The 22,160-nt window shown below is 35.9% G+C and overlaps 1 protein-coding gene across 3 annotated transcripts in view; it reads left to right on the top strand.

Annotated features, from left to right (window-relative positions):
- Positions 1 to 22,160, top strand: part of UPF2 (UPF2 regulator of nonsense mediated mRNA decay) — an 86,179-nt gene that overhangs the window by 30,313 nt on the left and 33,706 nt on the right. For all 3 annotated transcript variants that reach the window (XM_054695089.1, XM_037510606.2, XM_037510605.2), the window contains exons 9-11: positions 14,599 to 14,707; positions 17,527 to 17,640; positions 19,452 to 19,568. In XM_054695089.1, coding sequence (XP_054551064.1) covers positions 14,599 to 14,707; positions 17,527 to 17,640; positions 19,452 to 19,568 — 340 coding nt within the window. The remainder of the gene's footprint in view (positions 1 to 14,598; positions 14,708 to 17,526; positions 17,641 to 19,451; positions 19,569 to 22,160) is intronic.

Below are 22,160 nucleotides of genomic sequence, written 5' to 3'. Positions count from 1 at the left end.
AGCTTCATAAGTTGCATCTTAATCCCTTGTGCCACTAGGGAGGCCCCTCAAATACTTTTTTTCCTGAATAGCTTGAGCTGATTTTTTTTTTTTTTTTTTTTTTTGGTGATTCTTTTCTTTACCTTATACAATGAGATATTTACTTTCATAGTTTTCAACTGTCTGGTTTTTTTTTTTTTAAGATTTATTTGTTTATGCATACAAGAACTGGGGTGTAGGCCAGAGTTTTGAAATTTTCAGGTAATGGTACTTTTTTGTTTTGTGACATGGTTAGTAATTCATATTTTTATGAGTTTTGTACATTAGAAATTGCTATCCATTATGTTGACTTTTTATAAGTTTTTGAAATTTCCCTCTTTTTAAAGATTTATTTTTATTATGCATACAAAAACTGGATTGTAGGCTAGAGGGTGTCAGAGGATTTACCAGAGACAGAGTGGGGAGCAGAACAGGCAAATCTACTGAAATACACTGCTGAGAGGAGTAGCTGATGAGACAGTATAGGTCTGCTGCGCCATGTGGGCCACCTCCCTGGCCAGGATCTCATGCTGCAGTGGCTGGCAATAGCTTGATAGCACTGGGTCTTTAACCCCTGAGCCACCACAGAGGTCCTCAACTGTCTGTTTTAATGAAGAAACATTTAGTAACAATTATCTGAAAGTGTATAAATGTTATTATAACATTTCTAACAGACTAAACTGAAGTTAGCAAAAATAATAGACGTGGTTACAGAAGTAATCCTGCAGTAATACATAATTTATAAAATAGTACCTTGTCTCGTTGTATTCCCATGCCATCCCATCTTCCCCACCCACTTCCTCAAAATGTGTATATTCTGGGCCTCCCCGGTGGTGTAGCGGTTGAGCGCTGGGCTGTGAAGCTGCCCACAGCCTCTGCAGCGCCTGTTCGATTCCCGGCCGCCGGGCGAGGGTCCCACATGGCGCAGCAGACCTCTCCTGCTGCCCGCTGCTCCCCTCAGCGTGTACTTCATCAGTCTGCCTGTTCTGTTCCCTGCTCTGGCTCTGGTGAATTCTCTCACGCTCCCGCGCCTCTGATTGTACCCAGTGCTTGTATAAACAAATAAATAAATCTTTAAAAAAAAATTAAAAGTGTATATTCTTATTTGGTCTTTTGGCAGTTGTATCCTTTACAACTGAATTTAACTGCTTATCTCAGCAGATAGCTATAAATTAATAGTAGTTGGAATCTGCTAGAAACATAGAGTTGAAAGTTGTAGGAATTGACAATTTATAGTTAGAGGGGAGAGAGAAAAATATAAAGATACAAGTACTTAAAATGCATAGCATTCTGTGAGGAATAGACCATAGTCTTATCTACCTGAAATGTATAAATATAATAATTTAGGATTTTTATAATCAGTTTGGGTGATTAGAAAAGTTTAAATTATGTTCTCAAATTTGTTCACTCATTTATTAAGGGTCTTGCTGTATAGTATAGTAGTTCTGGGGGGAAAGTGGTGAAAAGACAGATTTGGCCCTGTATCACGCAGCATACAATTTGGAGAGGAAGAAATACAAAGAATTCTAAGAGTATTTACCAAAGAACAACAGCATACTTTGAAGCATGTGTCAAGTGGGACTGATGGATTTTGTCTCAGGTGTCAGAGAAGGCTGCCTGGAACAAGGGTCATTTCATCGGAATCCGGAGAAAGATACTAGCCAGGCTAGGGATAAGGGGAGGGATTGTAGAGAGAACATTTCTGATAGAGGCAGCAGTATGTGCAAAGAGCCATAGACAGGAAAGTATCAAACTATTGCAAAAACCTTTTTTGATTTCCCTGGACCTTATCCTCTAGACTGTAAGATGCATTTAAGGTCATTTAGTACCCTTTCTCATGTAGCCTTTTGTCATAGTCTTCAGTTTTACTTGTAGCCACTCTTGCCTTTTGCAAAATTCTGATCTGTAATGATTTATTAAATACCTTTTACTCTCTCTACTTCCAAGCCTCTGTTTTTACTTTATTTTGGGATATTTATCATTTTTTAACTGAAAATCTGAATTACCCTTTTGGTCTTAGCGTAAGGTTTATCTTCTTTGACCAGCCATCTTTATTTCTGTTATGGTTGTTCTTTTATAACACTCATATAGTTGTTCTTTTATAACACTTTGAACCATGTCTTCATACAAAGAATTTGACATGTTGTATCCCATTGTTGGCTTGCTGCCTGTAACCTGCCAAACTGTAAAAACTATAAGCTCCTTAAAAAAGAGGACACCATCTCTTCATTTTGTACATCTCCAAGACCAAGCATGAAGTTTGGTATATAATAAGTGCTTGAACTATTTCATGAATTAATGTTGGTCATAAAAATACTTAAATTTTTATTTAAAAATTAATATATCACCCTGGTGGTGCAGCAGTTGAGCGCTGGGCTGCGAAGCCGCCTGCAGCCTCTGCAGTGCCGGTTTGATCCCCGGCCACTGGCGAGGGTCCCATATGGCGCGCAGACCTCTCCTGCCACCCGCTGCTCCCCTTAGCAGTGTATTTTGTCAGTCTGCCTGTTCTGTTCCCCACTCTGGCTCTGGTGAATTCTCTCACCCTCCTGTGCTTTTGACTGTACCCAGTGCTTGTATGAATAAATAAATAAATAAATAAATCTTTTAAAAAAAAGTAAAATAAAAATTAATGTATCAACAGGGTTCAAAATCCAGAGGTATAAAATATTATATGCTAAAAAGTATCCTTATCCTTGTCTCCCAATCCCTCTCCTCCCAGTGGAAAAATATGGTTTTAGGTGTGTACTTCCAAAGTTTATTTTGCATATAGAAGAAAGGATACAGATACATTCTTACATTTTCTGTTTTTTTCGGCAGGGCCACTTACCATTGTACTGAACTTTACCGTTTTCACTTAACAGCATGTCTTGGAGAATGTTTCCTGTCAATGCTTGAAGATATTTCCCTTATTTTTTCTTTTAAAGCAGTAACTTCTTTTTATGAGTGTACTATATTTAACAATTTTGGACATTTCAGTCATTTGCCTTTACAGGCAGTGTTGTGTTTGTACTTCCCCTTTTTTCTCCTCTGGATTTTGTGTTTGTTTTTCTAAAGATTTATTTATTTATGCATACAAGAACTGGGGTACAGGCCAGAGGTGTGGGAGGTGAAAGGATTCACCAGAGACAGAATGGGGAACAGAACAGGCAGATTGACTGAAGTACACTGCTGAGGGATGCAGTGGGCGAGTCAGGAGAGGTCTGCTGTGCCATGTGGGTAGCTCCTTGGCTGGCCAGGGATCGAACTTGTGCTGCAGAGGCTGCGGACAGCTTCACAGCGCTGCACTTAACCCCTTGCGCCACCAGGGAGGCCTCCTCTGGATTTTGTTAGCTATTGGTTTATCCTTTTCAGTTTTTTCCACCAAAACAGATCCAGGTTCTGGATTTATTATTTATTCTACTGTTATTTATTTATTCTCTTTCCTTACTCGTTATTTTTGGTACTTAATTTCTTCATTTGGGTTTCGTTCACTCATTTTGTTACCTTTTTTGGCATTTAATATGTGAGTTGTCCCCGATCATAATTTTAGCTGTTATCTCTTAATTCTGACATGATAGTTTTATGTATTATAGAAATTTTCCAATTTTAGTTTGTGTTTTCTTTGTAACTTAAGGAGTTGCTTAAGAGAGTTTTGAAATTTTCAGGTAGTAGTGCTTTTCGTTTTGTGACATGGTTAGTAATTCATATTTTTATGAGTACTGTACTCATTCTTATTTCCACGGTGCAGAGTAAAGTAAAATGTATTTATCAGGCAGGTTTACATTATTAAATAACTTCATTGTTAAATATCTTCAATTTTTTGGACCTTTTTAGCACTTGCCCAGAGATTATGGGCCAAAAGAGGTGAACGAAAGACTAATACTGTTGATATGTGTTGTTTTTCTTTGTATTTCTATTTTCATTTCAGCTTTCTGAATATTACTGTGTGTTAATAGGTTTAAAAATAAGATTTAATATCTCATTGTGAATTGCACTTTTTATCTTTATAAAGTGTCCTTTGTCTCATTTAATGCTCTTTTGCCTGGAATTCTACTATATCTGGTTTTAAGATTAGGGCTTTACTTCTTATCCTTTTTTTTATATTCGGTCTTTGAGAATCACTTTATTTTAATTGAGTCTCTTTTGTATATAATTGAGTTAAATTTTAAGTTGAGATTCATTCAGAAAATGTTTCTTTTAATAAGTAAGTGAGACAATTTATATTTTTGATATGATAGAAATGGTTGGTCTGAATTCTGTTATGTTACCTGTCATTTTGGTTTAAATTTTTAAAAATCTGTCATAATATGATTTATTTGTATCATTTTATTTAGTGTGTGGATGTATGTCTTTTCTGATTTTGAGGAGGTTTGCATTTTTATTTTAGTAGTTACCTTTATAACTTGTCAGTGATCATTTATTTACACAATTTGTTGTTTCCTAGCATGAGTAATGATAAATAAGTTTATATTTCTCTTTCTTTTTGCCTTCTCTCCTCACCCATCTGATAATAACAAATAATGTTTTCTCCTCTAATATCTTCTTCCTTTTTATTCTTCAGTGAGCTTATACTTGTTTTATTTCATTTGTTAGCTTGAAATGTTGACCTTTCACATTTACATGTAGACAAGGAGCTAACTTGACTTCCTGTCTTACTTTCCAGCTTCAACTTCCTTTGTTTTGTTTCTTTGTTGATAACATATCTTGATAGTATATATAACTATCCTGATTTCCACATCCTAATTTGTCACTCGAGCCTCCTTATTTGTTTTTATCTTGGTTCTACCATTAAAAATATTCCATTCATGGGCCTCCCCCGTGGCGCAGCAGGTTGAGTGCTGGGTTGCGAAGCTGCCCGCAGCCTCTGCAGCGCCGGTTCAATCCCCGGCTGCTCCCCAGCTACTGGAGGAGGGTCCCGCATGGCGCGCAGACCTCTCCTGCCGCCCGCTGCTCTCCTCAGCAGTGTACTTGGGTCCTTCTGCCTGCTCTGCTCCCCGCTCTGGCTCTGGTGAATTCTCTCACCCTCCCGCACTTCTGATCTCACCCTCCCGCGCTTCGGACTGTACCCAGTGCTTGTATAAATAAACAAATAAATAAATAAATAAATAAATAAATAAATAAATAAATAAAAATAAATCTTTAAAAAAAAAAATTCCATTCCCTGTTGGTCTTCTTTCTCTGGTTTCCCCAGTTATCTGTTTGCTGAAATTCATAGTCTAATAGTTTTTTTCCAGGAAGAGTCTTTGGGAAAAAGTATGCCATGAGTTATTGTATGTTTAGAATGTTGTATCTGAACTTTTTACTTGAAGGACAGCACCATTGGTTATTGGTTCCATGGGTACTTTTTCCTCTTAGATAACTTGAGGGATTGCCCCAGAGTCATCTGACATTTGGTATTACTGTCAGGAAATCTGAGGTCAGCCTGCTCTTTTTCTTTTTTCTCCTCTATAATTGATTTGATCATTTGTGTGACTGCTCAAATAGTTTTTTCTCCATGATATTCAGTGATTATTCTGAGTAATTTTCCATTTCCTTTCAAACTTCATATTGAATAATTCAGGGAAGTTTTCCTGATTTTCTTTAATCTTGTAAATATCTTTCATTACTTGTTCGGTTTTCTTGTTTAGGTACTTAAGTTAGTCATACATTGAATGTCTGTTGCTTATTTTCTAGCCATCATGGTATGGCTTTTTTCAGTGTCATCTTTTCCACCCTCTGCCTTTTATTTACCTCCCTGAAAAGTCTTTTCTCCTCTGTGCTCTCTTCCTCATTTTGTGTCTCAGCATTTGGTTAGTATTTTTTAAAATCATGGCAAAATGTTCGGCCAAAAATTTTATTTTTGTCATTATGAAATTTTTCTGGTAAACTTTGGTGGTGGGTTTTGAGAAATTTTTACTTTTCCATTTTAATTTAAACGTATAGTTCTTTTCTACTGACGGTGTGCCAGCTTTCTTTTTACTGTATATGATGAATTGAATTTCCCTCGCTCGTACTTTTTTTTTTTAAGATTTTATTTTTTATTTATACAAGAAACAGGGTGAGGAGGGTGAGAGGATTCACCAGAGACAGAGTGGGGAATAGAACAGGCAGATTGACCAAAGTACACTGCTGAGGGGAGCAGTGGGCGAGACAGGAGAGGTCTGCCGTGCCATGTGGGTTGCTCCACAGCTGGCGGGGATCAAACCAGCACTGCAGAGGCTGCAGACAGCTTCACAGCACTGTGCTCAACAGCCTGTGCCACCAAGGAGGCCCCTCGCTCATACTTTTAACACATTTCTAAGAGTATACATATATATATATATATATATATATATATATATATATTTAATATTTGTTACTTTGGGCATGTTTATTCTGCATTTTTATTGTATTTCTTATGGCTTTTGCTCAAATCTTCAGATACCCAAGCCTTTTGTTGTGTGTAAGGTATACTGGTTTGCCACTTTTAAGATGCACATTTGTAGCATTTTAAACATTCTGTCCTGTTTGGGTTAGCTCTCTGTTAATTCTCACTTGTGGTTTCTGTTATAATTCATTTTGTGCCGAACCTGGAATTTGGCAGCTCTCTTAATAAACCTTACGCAGCATTTGAATTTACATACGATATATCTTAGTTTCTCTGAAAATAAAGTCTGCAAACTTCATCTTATATGACTTCCATAGATTCTAGGGTTGCAGTGGCATGGGAGGGTAGTATGTGTCTGGAGCACCTTCCTAGGTACCTCAGACAGGAAGTGACACATTGTTTTTACTTTCCGTTCATCGGTTAAGATAAGAGGTAGAGAAGCATATGGAGTTTTGGGTTAGCACTATTTCATTTACTTCAGAATTACTAAGAGTGTTTTGTTTTCAGTCATTAAGTTTCTCTATTAAATTACCTTACTGAAACAATAAGAAAAATTTTGTAATGGTTTGTTTGGTAGAGGATAATTCCAAAATAATATTTATAAGTAGTAGTGATGGTTATTATTTCCTGTCATCTCTGTATTTTGTACATATTTCAATCAGTTCAGTTGTATCTAATTCATACGAGATTTCTAATACATATACTTTTCTAGTGTTTATAGTATTCTTTGTAGTCTTGTCTAAACATAACATTTAGAGAAACCTTTCTCAGTCTTTAATGTTCATACTGAATGACTTGGAAAGCCAAGACCTCTGTTTACACATCTGTAAAATGATGTATTTAGGAGAGTTTTTGACCAAGCTGTTTACCCATGACTGTATATTTGTATTGATCAGAAAAGCTTATAATTTTGAAGATCTTTTGTTTTTAACTCGTAGGCATTTTTCTGTCCTACCTGCAAGATCTGACTTGTTCCCAAGGAAGTTAGCTTAGTCAGTAGGGAGGCTGGAGTAGAAAGATAGAATTGTCACTAAGTCTCCTGCCATTCTTTCCGTTTCTCATTCCCTTTCTCTCTGCCCTATATACAGACCTTTCTTCATTCTTTGAATAAAAGAGATGACTGCTGACTTTCAGGGGGAGAGGTAAGAAAGGAACAAAGAAGTCTGGGTCTAGAGTGAACAGGCTCAAATGTTCTCCTGAGTATCCAGTTAAAGATGTATTTGAGGTAGAAAGTTATTTTTGAGCACTTTAGACTTAGGGGCAAACACACTTTGAGAGGTGCACGAAATATTTGTTATCCATCTTTTAACTTATGCTATCACCTTATCTCACTGTTGGCAACATGCCTACCTGGGCTCTATGGGATGGAGTTGCCTCGCTCTATGGGCAACTTTTTGTTCTCTTCCACCCGCCTCAAAAACGTTAATCCTATTGAATCTCTTTATTTTCTTCTGTGGCCAGAATTCTCTTCTCCATCAATCCTGCCTAATCAGCCTAAGCAACCAAATGTGTAAACAAAACCATAGTGAACTATTTAAGTTATTTGAGTGCCTACAAAACAATGAGGACCAAAAGTATGTGTATATGTGTGTGTGTGTGTATGTGTGTGTGTATAGTATATATAGTCTGTGGTAGAGAATATAGCTATTTTACCTAGTCTGTAAAGTTTGGTTTAGGAAATGTTAGACTAGATTACTCCCAAGTTTCTTTTTTTTTTTTTTTTTTTTACATTGTTGATCATTTTTGTACAATGTTTGGTTTATCCCCTCAGGTGTATAGATTACTCCCAGGTTTACTTAAAGAAAATGCTAGCTTTATTGTGATAATGATTCACATGCCATACAGTTCACCTAAAGTATACAATTCAGTCTTCTAAATATATGCAGCCATTACCACAATCAAATTTTAAAACATTTTGCCCCCCCAAAGAAATTTTATATCCATCAGCAATCAGAAAATTCCTTTTTGCCACCCTCCCCCCATCACCTTCCTTTTTTCTACTTTAAGAAAGACTAATCTGCTTTTAGTCTAGATAGATTTGCCCATTTTGGATATTTCACATTAATGAAATCATGCAATATGTGTGGCCTTTGTGTCTTCTTTTACATTGCGTAACATTGTAGGATATATCTGTACTTCATTCCTTTTTATGACCACATAATATTCCATTGTATGGAGATATATATATATATATATACACACTATTTTGTGTATCTGTTTACCAGATTATATCCACTTTATTAGCTTTTATGAATAATACTGCTACAAGTATTTGTGCAGACAGATGTTTTTACTTTTCTTGGATATGTACCTAAGAGTAGAATTGCTGTGTCATATGATAACTCTTATGTTTAACATTTTGAGTTAACTGCCAAACATTTTCACAACATTTTACATTTTCAGCAATACTAGTTTCTCTACATCTTTATTCAGTCTTGTTCATTTCTCTATTATGGTCATCCTAGTGAGTATATCCTACTGTGGTTTCGGTTTGCATTTCCCTAATGGTTTTGAATATTTTTTCATGTACATATTGATAATTAATATATTTTCTCTGGAGAAATGTTCAAGTCTTTTGTCTCCTTTTTCTGTTGTCTTTGTCAAAGAATATATATATTCTTTGTTCTATATAACATTATCAAATATAATTTATAAATAATTTCTCCCATTCTTTCACTTCCTTGGTATCATCACTATCAAGCACAAGTTTTAAAATTTGATTTTTGTATTTCTTAAAGTTCTGATCTAAAGCTGTGTTGTAACTTTCATTTGTGTCTTCCCTTCATTGATAAATAATGGTTATAGAAACCTCAAATCTGGCATCATTTCTTAAGAAGGACTCCACAGAAGTGAAACTTTCTAGAAGTTCTCTTAATTAGATATTTACATATCATTTCATAATTGGTTTATAATACAACTAGTGCTCACACATATAGCTGAAATTTCACATAAAATGTTTTTATCTTAAGGTTTAGGTATCTACCACCTAGATCAAGATACAGCATTCCCAGGATCTCAGAAGGCTCCCTCACCTTGGCAAAATTTTATCGTCAGTGAGAATTAGGGAAAGAACTTAAGAATCTTAGTTCTTTGTTTAAATTATAAACAAACTTGAGATTGAGTTTAGCAACTTTGAAGGTGTACATTAAGCTTAGTTTTTAGTAGATGGATATCTACTATCTCTTAATATAAACAGAATACTCTTCAGAGGTGAAGTGCTTCATCTGTTTCTTTTGCAGCTTTTTTTTTTAAATTTATTTATACATACAAGAACTGGGTTACATGCCAGAAGTGTGGGGGTGGGACGATTCACCAGAGACAGAGTGGGGAACAGAACAGGCAGATCAACGTAAATACACTGCTGAGGGGAGCAGCAGGCAAGTCAGGAGAGGTCTGCTGTGCCATGTGGGTAGCTCCCTGGCTGGGGATTGAACTTGTGCTGCAGTGGTATAGCTTCATAGGTTGCATCCCAACCCCTTGCGCTGCCAGGGAGGCCCTTTAGCAGCTTTTTCTGATCCAACTTTTAGAGTTTGCTGGAGTTTTGTAATAGACTCCCACCTGCGGCTAAGTTTGGAACCATGAGTTTTTTGAAGTCTATTAGTGTGTTAGACCACTTGATGGCACTGTCGCATTGGGAACTTCAGCATGGTTACAAAAAAATCAGGCCATTTGATTGTTTTTAAAGTATATAAAGAACTCCAGTCTTTTGTTTATTACATTTTATTATTTTTGTTTTTTGAGAGTCATCTTTTGCTTTAGTGTTTTCAATGAAGAAAATCCTTTGTATTCTTTAATTGAATAGTACTGTTTATCTACATCCATTTTTTCTAGGCATAGAGATAAAATTAATAGCTTCCAACATTTAAGATCTTTAGATTTTAGGGGCCTCCCTGGTGGCGCAGCAGGTTAAGCACCGCACTATGAAGCAATTTGCAGCCTCTGCAGCACTAGTTCGATCCCCTGCCAGCCAGGGAGCCACCCACATGGCGCAGCAGACCTCTCCTGACTCGCCTGCTGCTCCCCTCAGCAGTGTATTTCAGTCAATCTGCCTGTTCTGCTCCCCACTCTCTGTCTCTGGTGAATCCTCTCACCGCCCCGCCCCCCCACACACACACCTCTGGCCTATACCCCAGCTGTTGTATGCATAAACAAATAAATCTTAAAAAAAAAAAAAAGATCTTTAGATTTTAAAGAGAATAGGAGAGCTAGATATTTCTTTTAGAAAGCTGATTGATTACTGAGATGAAAACCTCTAAGAATTCCTTCCCTCTCCCCCCATTCAGTTAAAAAGTGTATTTGTGTTTCTGCATTCTTGGAATTACTTGGAGTTAGAGACTGGATGCATAATAACTTGGTGATCATTAACTGCTTAGTTGGATAATACTAGTGAGGAGACCTTGAAAGCATAAGCAAAGTTTTATTATTTAAAAAAATGCATTTTTTAGTTTACCCTTTTGATTTTATCTTAGAAATTCAGTCTTCAAAGGAGGGCGCTAAGTTTATTTTTTAGTTGATTTTCAGAAGTCAAATGAAGTCAAATCATATTCAGCCACTCTCCTGCCCTCCTGTGACTATGCAGTTACCTCTCTTTTTGCTTATAAAACTATCCTTTAAAATGTAAAAAAAAAAAAAAAAGCAAAATAACAACAACAAACCCAAAAGGCAAAAAAAAAAAAAAAAAAAATTCCAGCCTAAATTTAACACAGATTTGCTTTTTGTGCTGATTAAAATGTTTTATTTTGTGCTTTAATAACTTGAATGTGATCAATATATCACTCGCTTTTTGGACTTCATTTGTAAGAGGATAGCAGAGATAGTAAGGCACACTTATGCAGGACTAACACTGAACAGTTAACAGTTTATTACATTTTGCAACATAAAGGATTTTTATTTTCAAAGTAATAAATGGTCACAGAACTTGAGGATTTAAATAAGGCAGGATGACATCTAGTATCCACTACTGATTTAATTGTAAAAGTTTTAATGGAAGAAGAGGAATTTTAGGAACTTGTTAGTTTGAGAAGGATTTGGTAAGTTTATTAGTGGTAGAAGATTCTGAGTAAATGAAATATTTAACTTCCATGTGACCAGATCCAAAAGAAACAAAATCTAGGATTACTATTTACTTGGAAAGACTTAAAAGAGCTAAGCTCGCTTAGGAAATCCTCAAATTACTAGTGATTCCCTATTAAAGCTGCACTTGTTTTGTTTAATGATTTGAGTTTAAGCAGAGAGCAGAGATTATTTTAAAATGGATAGTAATATATTCACCTTCTTTTTGGGACTGGAAAAAAGCTTCAAAGTAGATTGGACTAATTGAAAGATGAAAGAAATGAAGTAAAGTATAAGTGACTTGCTCAGGAACAGAAGGAAAAAGGAAATGACAGTTTGGCTAAATTTTTTTGATGTTAAGTATTATAATCTCAGATTTTATTGAAAATTACAACCAAGCTTAAAATTAGTTTTAAAGATCAAGCGCTAGTTCTTAAAAAACCTAAGTCAAGAAACATTTGGAAAACATAAATTACAACGAAAAAGGACATTAAAAACTTTAAGAAAGGAGCCGGATGACGTTAGAAATATTTAAAAAACACTTGAACATTTAAGTGAGACTGGTAAGTCTTCATGCTTTACTATAGTTGTTAAAGTAAACCATTGATCATGGAAGAAAATGTAAAAAGTTATCAGTTTCATCTTAAGATGACTAAGCCCTAGACAGCTTATTGTTTGTACAATATCTTTATTTATACTTGAAAATTGAAAGGAAAACTTGCCATTTCATAGGTAAAACCTAATTTACAAATAGAACAAGGAAGTTAAAAGAATTTACTAATCTCATCTTTGAATGTAGATATATAATTTTAAGTAAAACACTACAAAAAAGTATTTGTTGCTAAAGTGAGTATGAAAAGTAATTGAAAAGCCTTAACATTTTTACTAAGATATATATATTAAAATGTAATATAAATTTTAACTAAAAGTTTGAAAAGTTAGAAAGTGAATTTGTTGTTAATATGAATCCACCTATTATGCAAGAAAATTAGATGTGGTTTTTTTTTGGCCCTAGTTTTTTTTGCACTAGCAGGTGTTAAATTATCACATGTTTATGAGAGGAACTTACGGGAATACCTCATTTTTGTACTGTTATTAAAGGATGAGGTGATTCACGTGTGCATTTTTGGTGTGGCAGGAAGTTAACCTTTCTAATAAAACTTTCAAAATATTTTAAATGACTTTAAAATGAAGTTTAATGTTAAATTGTTAAAGATTTGTTTTTATTTATTTATGCATTAAAGAACTGAGGTGTAGGCCAGAGGAGGGTGCGGCGAGTGAGAAGATTCACCAAAGACAGAGTGGGGAGCAGAACAGGCGGATCTACTGAAACACATTGCTGAGGGGAGCAGCAGTTGAGACAGGAGAGGTCTGCTGTGCCATGTGGGTTAGTTCCCTGGTCTGGGATCAAACTCAGGCCACAGTGACTGTCGATAGCTTGATAGTACAGAGACTTTAACCCCTGTACCACCAGGGAGCCCTAATGTTAAATTTTTAGATCATTAAATCTTTACATAATGGATTATACTTTTCACCTTTTTTTTTTTTAAGGATATGACACCCTTAAAAAATTAACTGAGGGACTACTACAAAGCCACCATATTCTTTTTTTTTTTTAGTTTATTTATTTATGCATACAAGAGCTGGGGTACAGGCCAGAGATGCAGGGGGTGAGATGATCCACCAGAGACAGAGTGGGGAACAGAACAGGCAGACTCAGTGAAATACGCTGCTGAGGGGAGCAGTGGGCAAGACAGGAGAGGTCTGCTTCGCCATGTGGGTTTCTCCCTAGCCGGCCGGGGATCGAACTTGTGCTGCAGAGGCTGTGGATTGCTTCATGGTGTGGTGCTTAACCCCTTGTGCCACCAGGGTGGCCCAAAAGCCACCATATTCATGACTTCTCAATATTTGTTTCCTTATTTTTAAAATGGTAGTTATTAAAATCAAAAAGTATGCTAGATGCTTAGGATAGGACCTGGCATGTTAGTAAGAACTCAGTAAATGGTAATTTTTTAGAAATTATAATGCTGAAAGGAATACAAAGTTTTTGAGACTGCATTAGTTTGGGCAGTTTCCTCTCATTGACACCATCTTTCAAATTTATTGCCATTCTTCCATCACTGTGTCTCTTTTTCTAGCCAAGGATTACTCTGTCCTTAAAGGAGTTTTGCAGATGTAATTCTAAGCCTCTCGTGATATGCAGACTTCCTCTGATGATCAAACTGTTTTATGTTTTATTCTATAATGGTATATTCATGGAAAATTAAGCCCTGTAAGATTATTTGGTGGTGTTCTAAATGACTTCAGACTGTTGTAGTTTTTGAGCTCTTAGCTTTCTTCCTCGCTGTCAGCGCTCATTGGTTACTGCTGGCAGTGCAATTCCTTTTATTAGTTTCTTACTGCTTCTCATCATTATATGATTTGCTGAGTGTTTAATCATTGGATAGTCATATTTCACAAAATAGCATCTGGCAGGAATGAAAATATATTTTAGCTTATGTATTGATTCTGATTAGTAGTGGCTGCCTGGAGTCCTGTGTTAAGCAGGATTCTGTAACTGCATCCAAGTTTGATGGGAAAGTGCTCTGATAATGGAAGGGGGTGAAAGCACAAGTAACCACATATTTGCCTTTTATTGTCTAAGTGTAAATTAATAGGTGCTACATGAGAATCGGAGTGCTTTTATAATGATAAAATATATAAGTTAATGTATGGGTTCTGTGATAGTATTTTGACTTTTTAGATGCCTTTTTGATTATTGGGTACTCTTTAATATCAAGGTTTTCAAATGATTTCCCCATTGATAAGGGAAGGAAATGGCTTAAAAATTTTATTTTACACTAAATTACTTTTAGGTTTGTAAGTGTACAGTTGCATAGTAATTATGTGATTGAAATGCAAGCCGCTTCAAAACTTAATGGTTTCTTTTCTTGATATATCACATTTTGTCAAAATTACATATTCATTGAAATGGCAGGTGTTTAGTAAATGCACTGAATGGATAATACTAGCTTATTAATAAGCTTTCATAAGGCAAATTGAATTTTCGTATACATCATTATGATGGAAATAAATAGGCATGTATAGTGCATAATTAATTAGTTTTCATAATCATTTAATGTGTGATTATATCTAAGAAAGTTTTACTTTTAAAATGAATTATTTCTGGTATGTCTCTCTTTTTACACATAAAACTTTTGCAGGTTGGATTTGCTACCATTTTATGCAAGATTGGTTGCTACATTGCATCCCTGTATGTCTGATGTAGCAGAGGATCTTTGTTCCATGCTGAGGGGAGATTTCAGATTTCATGTATGTATTTTAAATATTTATTTTATAATATATATGCTAAGAAGTTGAGTAAGGATTCTTTAGTTTTTGCTAATAAGCTAATCTTCGAAATTTGGTAGTGATACAGCAGTTTAGAATGTATGGACTTCTAAATTTTTTAGTGTAATTTCACTGAACAGAACTAGAAATTGTTAAATGGTATTTCAATGTTGGAGGTAAGCTGTTGCTGTACTTTGTTTCTCCATTGTAGTATTGCACTGTTTGCTTTTATGTAAAGGAAAACCCATTCTCCAAGGTCAGCACAGTCAGCAGGCATCATTGCCTATAGGAGGCTTGTTTAGGTGTATGGGGGCCAACTGTGTGGGGCACATGAGGTTCCTTAAATTCTTCCATTAGTAAATGCTGTTATAGCCCACTTTTTATTGATTCTTGTCTTTTGAGAATCATTACCTTGGACGGTGGTGAGTCTTTAATGAGTGCCCTGGTAAATATCAGGGTCCTGTTACCAAACAGCTTCCCTTCCTTGCTAGTCTTAGGAGTCTTAACAGACTCCTCGGTAGTGGTTCTCTTGAAACCATGTTACCCAATCATTTTTGGCCAAATTCAGGTTTGAAAAGAGTAAAATGATCTCTTAGGAGTGACTGGAAGACAGCATTGATAAACTTTGTAGACATGAAATTTGAGTGTTTATGTTAGCCAGTGGAAGAATTGTGCTTACAAAATTTAATTTTGTGGCAAGTTGCTCAGAATGCAAATAAATGTTTGCTCTTATCAATACAAACTTTTTTGCTGTCTCTAGGCACAATTCAATAGTATTAGCTGGGCAATCAAGAATGGGCATGATTCCTGAGATCAAGAAACTCATGATATAGTTGGGGAGATAAAACATAAATACAAAAACAAGAACAAAATAAAAATTTAAGCCCTAAATATATTTTAAGAATTTTTTGCCTGCTTATTTTTTTTTAATTTAGATTTACTTATTTATGCATACAAGGACTGGGGTACAGGTCACAGGTGTGAGGGGTGAGAGGATTCACCAGAGACAGAGTGGGGAACAGCACAGGCAGATTTACTGAAACACACTGCCAAGGGGAGCAGCGGGCGAGACAGGAGAGGTCTGCTGCACCATGTGGGTTGCTGCCTGGCCCGGAATTGAACTCATGCTACAGTGGCTGTGGATAGCGTCATAGGTTGCATCCCAAGCCCTTGCGCCACCAGGGAGGCCCTGCCTGCTTAATTCTCAATATATTGTTGAGGAGTGAATGCCTTAAGTTCACAGGAAAGAAAGTCTCTGTGAAGAGTGGAGTGATCTCTATAGGCTTCTTGCCACAGGTGTTATAAGATTTGTTACTATGAGATTAATGGTTAAGGTTTTCATAGATAATACCAAGCAAGAACAGTGTTTATGTTTAAAGAAGTTTGGAAACACTGATATCAAGAAATCTAAACAGTTTTGTTTTACTGTACAAATTCTCAAAGCTTTAATAGGGTAATGTTTACTCTGAACCTCCTAGAGTACTACGTTGTCACTCAAAGAATACACTTTGATAAATATTGTTAATTCAGGGACATATATATCAGCAGTCATGATATTGTTGATATATTTAATCTTACCCTACAAACAAGAAACTTTTACTAGTGGACAACATGACTGTATTATATGAGTTATATGCAAACATCCTTCAACTAAATCCAAAATGAAACAAGATAGAGATTGCTGACTAAGCATAATTATTGCTTTTGTTAAAAATTTAAATTGATGAGAATTCTATTCATGTATGCTCCCCCTCTCACCTTTGAAGAAATGGAATGGGAGTTGAAGGAATTGGCATTTATTTGTTACTGCTTCAATGCTTCATTACAACTAGAAGAATATCAGAATTCCAGGATTGTATTTTGGGAATTCCAGCACTCAGGGGAGAGAAGACAGGGCCTTGAGGTCATTGATCACCTCTGTATCATCGCTGCTCCCTCCAGGAGCTATCTTACCCATGTTCAACACTGCAAACTTTGTCAGTGACCTTCTATTAGGCCATAAACAAACTCAACGCTCTCCCATCTTTAAATGAAAATAAGATAAAATAATTATTTTGGAGATTTCATTGTAATGAATATGTATTAAAGAACATAGTAATGTATAACAGTAATGTATAACATAATGTATAACATAGTAATGTATAATATACTAGCTGAGTTTTAATAATTACGCTTAAGTGAGCCCTTGGTATTTATTATTTTTTAAGCAGCATTTTTAAAAATTATTTATTTATGCATACAAGAGCTGGGATATAGGCCAGAGATGCAGGGGAGTAAGAGGTTCACCAGAGATAGAGCAGGGAACAGAACACAGGCAGACTGACTAAAATACACTGCTGAGGGGAGCAGTGGGCACAACAGGAGAGGTCTGCTTCACCATGTGTGTTTCTCCCTGGCCGGCCGCGATTGCTTTATAGTGTGGTGCCTAACCCCTTGCGCCACCAGGAGGCCCTAAAGCAGCATTTTTGAAAGTGTATTCCTCATATTTATTTAATAGGATGGTAACTAGTAGTTAACACCTTAAAAAGGGGGTTATGTTATCAAGCTGGAGAAACATTGAGTTAAGTTAAACAGATTTCTTTATTTGATAGCCTATTTCAACCTATGAAAATGCATTGTTTACCCAAATTATTTGACCATGGAACTGTTTGCAAAGCATATTGTGGCACTCATATTCCATAGAGCATATTTTGCTTTAACTTAAAAATTTGAGCACAAATTTAATCTTATTAAAGGAACAATTTTTTATAATAGATTTAAAATTGTTAATTAAGCGATGTCTCTAATTCTTTATTTTGTAGGTACGAAAAAAGGACCAGATCAATATAGAAACAAAAAACAAAACTGTTCGTTTTATTGGAGAACTAACTAAATTCAAGATGTTCACAAAAAATGATACACTTCATTGTTTAAAGGTCAGTGCTGAATTATTTGAATTGTTGTTAAAGTTTTAGTTGTAAATGCTGGGAAAGTGAAATAATTAAGAGATTAATTCAGACAAATACAAGACAAAATCAGTAAGTATCTATATAATTGAATGGCATAATTAACAGCTTGATCTTATTAACACTATACCCAACAGCAACAGAATTTACAATTGCTCTTCAAATGCATATGGATCATTTATCAAAATCAACTATAAAGTCTAGCAAATTAGAGAAAATTGAAATTATTCAGATTATGTTTTCTGTCCACAAGCTAGACATCAATTAGTAACTAATTATATGTGTAAAGCTAATACAGCTTAGATGGAATAAATCTACATTTGAAATTGGTCGTTGCTAACAATAATTTTTTTTATCAAACTGAATTCCTTGGGGTATTATTAGTATATCACACCATATGGATGTAATGGTTTCAAATACATTTGGAAAATCCTGAGTTAAACAAGTTTCTTTACTGCATGATTTATTACAGTTTTATAATGGTTACAAATATTTCAAAGGGTTGAAGTTTTTAAAACTGGAGCATCTCAGGAGGTGGCTCTTCTACAGAGCATATTTAGTGGTACATTGGACAGCATTTTAAGAGGAATTTGAAAATTTTCTCAGTGTTGTAATAGAAAGGATGTAACATGCCACAAAGAACTTAAACATATTAGAATATTTTGTTGCACTAATGAAGACCTATAGGAGGAATATACATTTCTTCTTTGGAAGGATATGCTTTTCTTTGACACTGAAATTTGATTTCTAGAAATTTGTTTTAAGAAAATAACCATAAATATGTGTGTGGATTTATTCACAAGGATGTTTGTCACATCATTGTTTATAATAGCAGGAAATCAAACAATTTGGATGGCAAATAACTAAGAATCATTTTAAGTTTTACTGGTCTGTATTTTATAGTTCTATGTACCTTTGAAATCTTAACACAGAAGGATAAATAAAGACATGAAAAATACTTAGGTTAGGCCACAAATCCAAGCTATTAAATGATAGGATAGGCCTGAATCCTTTCTGATTTAGAAAATGTGGGTAGAGAAAGATTGGTAGGATAAACACTAAATGATATAGTAATGTGTTTTGTTTATAAACTTGGTACAATGAACCTTTTGTGGTCAGACTTTTAAAAAGTAAATGTCATATAGGGCCTCCCCTGGTGGCGCAGCGGTTGAGTGCTGGGCTGCGAAGCTGCCCGCAGCCTCTGCAGCACTGGTTCGATCCCCGGCCACTGGGACAGGGTCCCACATGGCGCGCAGACCTCTCCTGCCGCCCGCTGCTCCCCTCGGCAGTGTACTTCAGTCCTTCTACCTGTTCTTTTCCCTGCTCTGGCTCTGGTGAATTCTCTTGCCCTCCCGCGCTTCTGACTGTACCCAGTGCTTGTATAAATAAATAAATAAATCAAAAATAAATAAATAAAATTGAAAAAAAAAAGTAAATGTCATATAAATCAAACTAAAGCAAAAAAAATAGCCTTTTAGAAAACATCAGCTGTATATGTGGTAAATGTTTAAACACATAGCATATAATAGTAAATATAGAAGAACTTAGATTCCCCCACCTTTGTATCTATTTATAAGGAAAGACATTAAATATATTTAAGTTTTAATATGAAATTTTTGTGATTGATCACAAAAGATGTTTGGCAACAAAACTTGTAAAACTAAAATAAATTAGCTTTTATTTTTTAACTGACATTTTTAAAGTTGTCATAAACATTAAATGATATTTTCTTTATCTAATGAAGTATTGTCTTTAATTTTTCATTACTATTATAATTACAGATGCTTCTGTCAGACTTTTCCCATCACCATATTGAAATGGCATGCACTCTACTGGAAACATGTGGAAGATTTCTTTTCAGATCTCCAGAATCGCACCTGAGGACCAGTGTACTTTTGGTAAGAGGATCCTGACAAGAGCTGGAGATTCTTGATTTACTTCGAAGGTTAAAAGTATTGACAGGGCCTCTCTGGTGGCGCAAGGGGTTAAGCACCACTCTGTGAAGCAATCTGCAGCCTTTGCAGCACAAGTTTGATTCCCCGGCCGGCCAGGGAGCAACCCATATGGTGCAGCAGACCTCTCCTGTCTTGCCCACTGCTCCCCTCAGCAGTGTATTTTAGTCCGTCTGCCTGTTCTGCTCCCCACTCTGTCTCTGGTGAATCCTCTCACCCTCCATATATCTGGCCTGTACCCCAGTTCTTGTATGCATAAATAAATAAATCTTTAAAAAAAAAAAAAGTATTGACCCATGCCTATTGCCTTGCTCTGCCATAAAAGTGAAAATTTAAATATTTCTACCTAAACTAGACTATCCCATATATATGAACTGCCATTCCTGGATTGCTGTACAAATGTTCTTACTTGACTGCCAGTGAATTCACAATATTGTAAATGGGGATTAAGTTTAACCCCAAATAATTTTGGCAATTGAGCAGATACTTTTTTTTTTTTTTTTTTTTTTAAGATTTTTTAGTGCATGTAAGAGTTAAGGTGTAGGCCAGAGGTGGGATGGGCTGTGAGAGGATTCACCAGCAACAGAGTGGGGAGCAGAACAGGCGGATCAACTGAAATACACTGCTGAGGGGAACAGCGGGTGACTCAGGAGAGGTCTGCTGCGCCATGTGGGTAACTCCCTCGCCAGGGATTGAACTCATGCTGCAGAGGCCCCAAGAGCATATACTTTTTTTTTTTTAAATAATAAATTTTATTTTTATATTCCCCATACAACTGCAATCCCCCCATTCTGACCCCAATCCCTCCCCTTCCCGCCCCCACCCCCCAAAAAGTGTCTCTGGTTCATAGTTTTTTGTTGATTTTGATTTTCACTTTCTTATAGTTATTCATTTTCCTGGTCCCTTATTTAAGTTTTCTAGATTCCTGCTATGAGTGAGACTAGTAAAAGTTTCTTGAGACCATCCGGTATTTTTCTTTTTCTTTCTGGCTTATTTCGCTGAGCATGATCCCTTCCAGCGCCATCCATGTTGCTGCAAATTGCATGTGTTTATCTTTTTTGAATGCTGAGTAATATTCCATGGTGTATATGTACCACATCTTCTTGATCCAGTCATCTATTTTTGGGCATTTGGGTTGTTTCCAAAGCTTAGCTATTGTAAATAGTGCTGCTATAAACATAGGGGTGCAGGTGCTCTTTGGAATTGATGTTTCTGTGTCCTTTGGGTAAATACCTAGGAGTGGAATTGCTGGATCATATGGAAGCTCTATGTTTAGTAGGTCCAGAAATCTCCACACAGCTCTCCATAGTGGTTGGACCAGTTTGCACTCCCACCAACAGTGCAGAAGAGTTCCTTTTTCTCCACACCCTCGCCAACATTTGTTGTTGCTAGTTTTTTTAATATGTGCCATTCTCACTGGTGTAAGATGGTATCTCATGGTAGTTTTGATTTGCATTTCCCTGATTACAAGTGATGTTGAACATTTTTTCATATGCCTGTTGGCCATTTGCATTTCCTCTTCAGAGAAGTTTCTTTTTAGAAGAGCATATACTTTTAATACTATTAGATGTTTTACAGATGTTTTAGTACAGATGTTTTTAGGATATCTCAAGCCATTATTAATGTGCTATAAGCACATAAAGCTAAAAATATAAAATTAGACCCTCCCTGGTGGTGCAGGAGTTGAAGTCTTAGTGCTGTCAATCTATCTCCAGCCACTGGGCATGGGTTCAATACCTGTCCAGGGAGCTAGCCCACATGGCTCAACAGATCTCTCCTGTCTTGCCCACTGCTCCCCTGAGCAGTGTTTTTCAGTAGATCTGCTTGTTCTCCTCCCCACTCTGTTTCTGATAAATCCTCTCACTCCCCTCACTTCTGGCTGCTCCCCAGTTCTTGAATGCATAAATAAATAAAAATAAATCCTTAAAAAAAAACAAAAAAATAACCCCTACAAATTCTATTTTAAAAAAATATTTAACATCAAATATTTCTTTAGCTAATTAACATGCTGCATGGCTCTCAGACTGATTAAAGTTAATTGATGCTTGTGGATAATATCCTTGTATCCACTTGTAGCCTTCAGTACCAGAGTGTGTGGTGGGGGAGAGAGTGCTGGTGGTAATGATAAAGAGAGAGCTCTGGTTTAAAAATGGTAGCACATAGACTGTTGTTGCATCAGTGTTACTGATAGAAAAGCCTACATATATAAATGCTGAGAAGGCTCAGCTTTTAATGTTACTTTTTTATTTATAATATTGAATAATCTGTATTGATTTTTTTGTTCGGTGAACAGTTACTATTTGAAGTGGTATGGTTGAACATTGGTTTGCTGAAAACCAAATTTCTTTCTGCTTGATTGGTTTTCATGGTGCAGCACTCTTTCTACCTTTTATAGCAATACCTTTTGTCATTGGTGCTCTTGATTAATGAGTAGGAACCTTGTTTATTTTTCATTTGACAGTTTTGGGCTCCTCCTAAGGGTTGACGCTAAACTCATTTCTGCAGAGATGTTTTAGCTGGTAGGAGGGAAAGAAGTGA

The sequence above is a fragment of the Talpa occidentalis genome, unplaced genomic scaffold (genome assembly GCF_014898055.3).
Source record: "Talpa occidentalis isolate TD23 unplaced genomic scaffold, MPIMG_talOcc4v2.1 talOcc4.14, whole genome shotgun sequence".
NCBI classification, from domain to species: domain Eukaryota; kingdom Metazoa; phylum Chordata; class Mammalia; order Eulipotyphla; family Talpidae; genus Talpa; species Talpa occidentalis.
This window is presented reverse-complemented; position numbering and strand designations above follow the sequence as displayed.